At 31.3% G+C, this 8674-nt stretch overlaps 1 protein-coding gene across 1 annotated transcript; it reads right to left on the bottom strand.

Moving 5' to 3' along the window:
* Positions 1-2555: 2555 nt before the first annotated feature.
* Positions 2556-6453, bottom strand: LOC107812330 (uncharacterized). The gene is made up of 4 exons (XM_016637389.2): positions 6355-6453; positions 5145-5275; positions 3850-4119; positions 2556-2858 (listed from the first exon to the last, which is right to left on the bottom strand). Exons 1-4 carry the CDS (start codon positions 6367-6369, stop codon positions 2819-2821), a joined length of 456 nt encoding a protein of 151 aa, XP_016492875.1. The 5' UTR covers positions 6370-6453; the 3' UTR covers positions 2556-2818.
* Between the last annotated feature and the right edge of the window lie 2221 nt (positions 6454-8674).

The raw sequence follows: 8674 nt of genomic DNA, 5'->3' as shown, positions 1-8674 counted from the left end.
TTTATAAATATAAACATGAATATGAACAATATTTGCGGTATTTATTTACTCATATAAGTAATCGGATTTCTATTACTACTGATATTGGTAGAAGTGGTAATGATTGTGATTATCTAACTGTTACAAGTCATTGGATAGATGAGGAGTGGACAATGCAAAAATACATTATTGCGTATAGAATAATTAATTCATGTCACACAGGTAAGTTTATAGCTAACACTGTTGCAAATATTTGTAGATATTTTTGCTTTAGAGATAAAATAATGACAATTTCTATGGATAATGCTTCTAGTAACACTAGTGCTATAGACATACTTACAACAACACTAAATCCCGCATTTAGGAATATATTCCATGTTAGATGTATTTGTCATATTTATCATTTAATTGTCGGTGATGGTATGCGAATTTTAAATTTAGAAATTGAAAAGGCTAGAATGGCTCTTAATTGGCTTTTTTATTCAAACCGTAGAAGTAGACTAAGAGAATATTTTAAAAAATGTGATGAATATGACCTTAGAGAAAGAAAGGTTCCTAAAGCTTGCCCGACTAGATGGAATTATATGTACGAAAGTTTAGTAGTTGCATATGAATATAGAAACCCAATTAATGCAACGTTTAATGCTCGGGTGGGTGGTGAGGAAGATGATGAATATATACATCATACAATATATACTACAAGAAAATTTATAAGATAATATATATACATAACATACAATATATACTACAAGAAAATATATAAGGTAATATATATACATAACATACAATATATACTACAAGAAAATCTATATATATACTACAAAACATTATAAGAAATTATATTTGGAAATATATATACATAACATACTATACTAGTATACTATATATACTACAAAATAAGAATTTTCAAAATTCAAAATGAGGGCCCCACCCCCAATGACCACCAACGGCCATATTGCACAAATAGCCGTTTTTTTTAATTTACAAAACTAACCTTCTCTAACACTATAAATACCCCCCCTCTCTCTTCTTCATTTCAATACTCAATACTCATTTATCAATCTAAATTTCTCTCAATCTCTCAATCTCCAATTTTCAAGACTTCAAGTCTCAATCTTAATTTTCAAGTTACATCATGCCTCGTTTGGAAAGAGTGCGCTTATTTGTTTCGCACTACTATGAAGTGCTTGAAGAAAATGAAGAAGGCCAAATATTAAAATGCAAGAACTGTGGAAGAGTCTTAAATTTTCGTTCAGGGTGTACCACATGCATTTTAAGGAGGCATATAACGTATTGTGTTGATGGTATTTATCCGCAAATTCGTCTTTAAGATATTTCAACAATTTGTGTTATTTTAAAATTATTAGACGTATTTATGCTTCATGTTGTACTTTCTTATTAATTTATTATGCATGACAATTTAGTTTTACTATTGTTTTGTTATTTTACTTTTTCGTCAAGCACTTTAATAATTAGATTTCTACATATATATTACATATATATTTTTTATATAGCAATGATATGGTTTACAAGAAATTGCCTTAAACAAATTTTTTTTAAAAAAAGCCCGGAAATAAAAAAGCCCGTTAGGCCCGCTAAGCCCACGAGCCCGGCCCGTTTAGCCCAGGACCATATGGGCTTAGGCCCGTCACGGGCTGGTTCCACCCGTTGAGCCCACGAAGCCCGGGACCGTGAGGCCCGGGACTGCCAGAGCCCAGGCCCGTTTGACCCATTTAGGCCCGGGCCCGGCCTAGAATACAACATTAGGTGGGAGTCTCTGGCTTTCTTTTCTTTTAATATTTTTTTAGCAATTGTTTATTTTAATAGAAACTTTTATATCTCTTAGACAATACATTTTTCTTTTATTATTTTATGGCTGGAATATTACTTGAGATATCTCGTATAGGTACATTTTACCGTGCACTTTGCATTAAAGATAAATTAACACTATTGTAGAATTTAATATCCAAATAAAGATCAAATTCATATTCAATATACTTCTTTTGTGTTTGGTCTTTTATAGGGGTAGATTTAGCACGTCATGGGTTTGACTGAACTCAATTACTTTAGTATTTTTTTTAAAATTTTTATTTAAACCTTTAATATTATTGCATCAAAAGGGAAACAAAGTAACAAAAGAAAACTAGCTAGAAATCAAGCGAGGGAATGAAACCCCAATAATATTTCCAGCAACACGCAAAAAAATGCTAGAAGGTACAAGTGCAGGCCATTCAATGCAAGGCTCTTGACTAAAAGCCAAACTGGTTAAACTATCAGCTACTGAAACCAACAGTTTTGGTTCGAACTTTGTATCTGTCTTTAAGAATCTATTGTATATATATAAATTATTAATTTAAAATACAATAACTTAAAACGATTAAAATTTTGAAACCATAAGCTTCAAATCTTGGTTGCGCCTTTTACCGTACAATGAAATATTCATGAGAATAGTATTTTGAAATGTAAATGATAATTATATACAGATTGAATGATAGAAAGTTGAATACTATTACCACCCACAGAAATTTTTTAATCATAATCCATGTCCCTTCAGAAGAAGTAAAAGCTCACACGTACTAATCAAATTAAAATGCATTTTATTAATTGCCATAAAATAAAACAATCTAATACAAAACAAATCTCCAAAATTAGACAGAAGGAGATAGGTATAAAGAATTGGGAAAAAAAAACAAAAATAATAAGGGAAGATGAAATCTAATCTCCTCAAATTTATGATACTTTTATTAACAACATATATAGTGCAATGGGAGCAAAACTAAATTAGAAAAAGGGAAACACATTTTCAAACACTTCTGTAGTTAAACTTTCCATTATTGGCTCAAGCTCCAACTGATTTCAGGGACTCAACTTTTCTTGGCCTGCCAAAGTACAAAAACCAAAAAAATAAAAAAATAAAAATAAAATTAACATTTCAAAAGATTAGGCCTGGTATTTTATATCAAATCAAGTAATTTAATCATAAAAGTTAGTACAAATTAAAGTGATAATGTATATCTTTTTTTATATAAACATATCATATCTGAAACCTACTGGCCGATTAATCTTCGTTTGCATCAAGTAGAGCCCATGTAACTTGTAAGGGGGAAAGCTTCCTACCAGGGTTTTCCTCCGTTCTCAGGGCTCGAACCGAACTTGTAAATGGTGGAGGGATCTTATCCTATACTCCTCATTAAACCATATAGTTAAATGATAAAAGTGTATATGAAAACACATGTTCTATATAACCATATAGTATTTGAAACCTACTGGACCAAGTAGAGACCATGTAACTTGTAAGGGCCGGGGAAAGCTTCCTACTAGGGGTTACTTCATTTTCAGGGCTCGAAACCGATTTGTTAATGGTGGAGGATCCTATCCATTCCACCCGACCCCTTAGTGGTGATGATATATACTCCTCATTTAACCATAGTTAAATGATAAAAGTTTATATAAAAGGCACATGTTTTACATCATTTATTCGGCAAAATATAAAATTGAAACTAATTGCATTCGCTAGCCAAAAAGGCAGCTCGACGCACTAAGCTTCCGCTATGCACGGTACTCGGAGAAAGGCCGGACCACAAGGGTCTATTATACGCAGTCTTACCCTGCAATTCTACAAGAGGGCAGCCCGGTGCACTAAGCTCCCGCTATGCGCGGTGTCCGTGGAAAAGCAGGACGTAGAAGGGTCTATTGTACGCAGCCTTACCCTGCATTTCTGCAAGAGGCTGTTTGCACGGCTCGAACCCGTAACCCTCATTCGCTAGCCAAAAAGTGAACCAAAAATGTATATTTTATGTATATAATACACATATATACAAAAAAATATATATTTTATCGGCTATTATTTTTTAGAGCGACTAAAAATACCTGGTGTAAGGGTCAAGGTCAAAGGCAGGATTAGGCTCCTGGATTCGGCCAACTTTCCTCAAGACAGATTTGTCAATATACTTATTAGCAGAGCCAGCTGTTGCATCTGGAAAATCAACTTCAGCTAGATTTTCTCTCTTCTTTTTGCTGATATAAACTCCTGGGCCATGAAACAATTGCTGTTTCATTGTGAATAAACACAATGCTATTGCCACTGATAAGGTTCCACCCAATACATACACTGGTGCCAAATCCCCACTCATAGAAAACCTTTAGAAAAAAAAACAGAAGAAGAATTAACCAATATAGTGGTTCACCCAATTGCTTAAGATTGCTTAAGTTAAAAATAGCCGATCGATGTATAGTATATGTATAATAAGTATATAACTATGTATAACAACAACATCAACAACTACCCAGTAAAATCCCACATAGTGGGGTCTGGGGAGGGTAATGTGTACGCAGACCTTACCCTTGCCCCGATAAGGGCAGAGACGCTGTTTCCGATAGACCCTCGGCTCAGCAAGACGAAAATAAAGTAAAAAAAAACAAACAAGAGGAGAGTGTATAACTATGTATGATCAGTATATAATCTAAGAAAAATGACACACTATAACCGCACTCACAATAATAGCCGAAAAATGTATATTTTTTTTGTATATATATTTATACATTTCTGTATGTTATGGACAAAAAAAAATATAAATTTTATACACTTTTAATACTACCGGATGTAAATAGATTCTGTCGCGGGCTAAAATGATCTTTGCCCTATAATCTATAAATACCAACTAGAAAAAGCAAACAGTGAATCCGACCTACTATTATATAAAGATCCCCCAAAAAAGGAGCATGATGATCAAACATTAAGGACTATATTGTCTCATTAACGTAATGAATGGGTTTTAGAGTACATTTGTCAAAACGACTAATTTTCGTTGTGAATTCAGATAGTATTAATTATTATTTTTTTCTTTTTAAAAAAAATACATTTACATATTTAAAAACTATACAAAAATACAATCAATTGCAGTTGTTATAATCAAAAATATTTTAGAAGTGTTGTAAAAATATAATAGTGAAAATTTATATGTTTATTTAGCTAGTAATATTACTATGTCAAGATACATGTAAATGTTACACACTTATGGCAAATTATCAAAAATATTAGCTAGGCCATCAAGAATTTCTTTGACAAATCAAATGAAAGAGTTACATATCCAATATAAATTCCTAAAAATAAGGTTAAATGCAGTTGAAAAAATTAAATTATAGGGTAAGAATAAGAGACAAACTTGGATTTAGGGGGTGTAGGATTGGCATTATGCATAGAACCACCACTAGTAGCAGTAGCAAATTTTGGAGCAGTAGAAGAAGGAAATGAACGATTTGCCTCCACAGCATTCACCACAGATTTCCAGTACCTCTGTTGCAATAATTTTAGACAATAATAAATACAGAAGTTATCGTCAATAATAAAGACTTTTTTTTGGTACGTGTTGGTAATCAAAGCATGAAAAGGGTCAGAGTACTATACGAAATACAACAATTATATTCTCCGTTTAAAGTTGGTAGTAATTTTGCCCCTGCCGTTAGGGGTGTACATTGGTGTAGAGTCCGTTGTGAGAGGCGCTTAAAAGGCTATAAGTCGGGTTGGTTTGAATTTTTTAATTACCAAATCAAACTAATGGTATCGGGTTTTTAAATTTATAACCAAACTAAACAAACAAAGTCGGGTTTGTCAATCTCGGGTTTTCGATTTTTTTCGTGTTTTCGAATTTTTCGGTTTAAGAAATATTTATAAATTATATTACAATAAATATTTATATGTATAAAATATTTTTAAAAATTGTATAAATGTACTATTGGGTTGGTTTGGTTTCAGTTTGATTTTTTTAGTTAAAACAAAACCAAACCAATTATAGTTGGATTTTTTTCCAATACTAAACTAATTATGGTCGATTTTGTTTTCCAATACTAAACTAATTATGATCGGATTTTTTTTCCAATACCAAACCAAATCAAACTAAACCACAATTAGATTTGTTTTTCCGATTTGACTCGAATTATCGATTCGGTGCGGTTTATCGATTTTTTGCACACCCCTACATGTGATGACCAATCGGGGTCATCCTTACCCTTCCCGACTAACAGATCAATTTTCCAAAAAATTTAAATCCCGGAAATTATTTTCTCCATTTTTTCAATTCACGTGGCATTCATAAAATACCCCTTCCCCCCCGCCCCCCCCCCAAATCTGTTTTTATACCCTTCCACTGCCCCTATTTCACGCGCATATATATATAATACAATTGCATTATCATGTCATAATTTTACAGATCGTTAGATTTTATATTTTTCAATATATACCGAGATTTAGATAAACAATAAAAGATCTAGTAATTCAAACTATAAGACATAAGAGTTTAATTTCCCATTTAACATTCAAAAAAAAAATTCAACAAAAGAAGAAGAAGGAGAATAATAAAGGGTTTTTTTACTTACCATTCTGAAGGCCATTTTCGAAGTGATAGAATTAGAAAGAATAGTTTCATAAAAAGAAAAAGAAGTCAGTTTTTTAAAAAGGAAAGAGAGTTGATTAGTTCTAAATATAGAGGATGGATGAAGATTAGAGATTTAATTTGGGTAGTTATTAAAATTCCTAAAAGAATGGTAAAGAAGACAGGCAAGTTTTATATGCTCGATTTGCATGGAAAATGCATGGGATTTACGGAAGGAAGTTATTTTTTTTTTCTTCCTTTTAAATTTAATCCGATTTACTAGATTATACGTGTGTGAGATATATTTTACCAATCGAGTCACATGTATATAATATATTGTGTGTGATACTATTTCACCTATCGATTAACAGATATGTAATATATCCATATTTGTTACATATGAGAATCGTTAACAAAGAATTAGAAGAGAATAGTGAGAAATAAACTCACATGCGCTGTACCACTAATCTATAAGTCTTAGTTGTAGTTTATTTTTTCATTATTATTATTATTATTATTATTATTGAATGTTGTATCAAATTAATTCATGACGAGCTCTATTAAATTCACATCTATGGTGCGATAAATTCACAGGAGTACCACTAAACTACAAGTCTAGTGGTAGAATTTTTATTATTATATTTACGTGAGTGTTATCTATTAATTAAAATAACATATGCAACAGTTATGCTTGTTCATAAAAACAAGCATAACTGATTTTTGATTTCTGCCGTTTAGCTTACTGTAAAATAATTTCTTAAAAAGTAAAAACTGTTTCCTTAAGTTCAAACCAAATGTAAGTTTTTTCGCTATGCCTTTGTTCGGAAAGTGCAGCTTAAGTCGCATTTCAGGAATGGGATTTGTAGCTATCTCGAATAAAAATCTATATATCTATATAAAGTTGAGAATAAAAAAAATTATCTGGCACATATCATAAGTCATGAAAGTACCTTGTCTTTTTTCTCCTTTTTTGGGCTTTTTTCTTTCATTTGATGTCTACAAAATCTGGAGAAAATTTAATACTTCCTATTTATGTCATTCCTTATTATCATCTATGATAATAGAGGAAGAGGAAAAATGACAGTTACAAAACTGAAATCATCTTTCAAAGTCAGCCTTTTATTCATTTAATTATACTATATTCTCTTCCTTAACGGTTACAGAGATAATTACTCACCTTTATTGCTAATTTCAATGGGGATTCATTACGTATAATAATTCAAGAATTTTTTGCCTTATAAAAAGGTCCAACTCTTCTGTTAGATCTTATCTTTGTTTGCTAATTTTATAGGATGAGAAGCATGATATTGGCCAACTCAATTGTTTATGAGTTTTAGCATTTTACTATGCTTTCGTACAAATTTTATTGATGTTTTATTACTCTGTTATTCATTTGCCATTGGCAATGGACATTTAAACCATGAATCTCTCTTCCACTTTGATAAAAAACAAAAGTATATTTCTGAGCAGAAGAAACTTCAATTAGCAACATTATTTTTGCAGTTTTGTGGAAAACGTCTGATTAGCAACATTTAAGGAGGAGTAGTAAATGCTAATTTGTAACAATTATTTTCTAGAGTTCTTGAAACCGTCTGCAACGTTTCGGGAAAAGTTGTAAATCCAAATAGTCCCTTCGCTTAACCATTATTAGTAAATGGTAATTAGTTACAACGATTTTTGGGACTGTTCCTTTCGTTAATGAGGGGAGATTATATTTAAGTTTTTTATACCAGGAAAAAAAAGGTAATGATCACCTGATTTAGAAGAAAGACTTCATTTTTGGTTTAGAGGAGCAAACTTAGCAAGGAAAACAAGTTTTTCATTTGCGGACGAGGAGATAAAATCTTATGTTCACACAGATAAACTCCAACAAATTTATGACAGTTAAATGAGATAAGTTTGTAAACTTTTAAATGTTCTCTTAAAGTTAGAGGAAAGAGGGCTGACTTGATACGGTGAAATGTTGAGCTTTCATGCAACCAGTACCAAACACATGTTAGCAGCTTCTTTTTATATATAGTATTGTTAAAATTAACTTTATATATATATATAAAAGTTACGTTTAAATTTTATTTACAGTATAAAACTTCTTGGTAGTTAATAGGGAGGGTTTTACTAAGGACTTATCCGGTACAAATCTCAGTTAATTACATTAGTAAGAAAATATTGTCGTTGGAGAATATGCAAAAGATAAAATTGTTTAAAGAGTACTATTTTCGTGATAATATATTGAATACTCTTGAAATACAGCTATGATATTATTTGGATAAAAATATAAGGATGTCAATAAAATTATAATGTAATTAATCTTGAGGACTGTGAGA

This window comes from Nicotiana tabacum, chromosome 11 (genome assembly GCF_000715075.1).
Source record: "Nicotiana tabacum cultivar K326 chromosome 11, ASM71507v2, whole genome shotgun sequence".
NCBI lineage: Eukaryota > Viridiplantae > Streptophyta > Magnoliopsida > Solanales > Solanaceae > Nicotiana > Nicotiana tabacum.
Note: the sequence above shows the minus strand (reverse complement) of the source record. Positions and strands in the feature narration are given on the sequence as shown.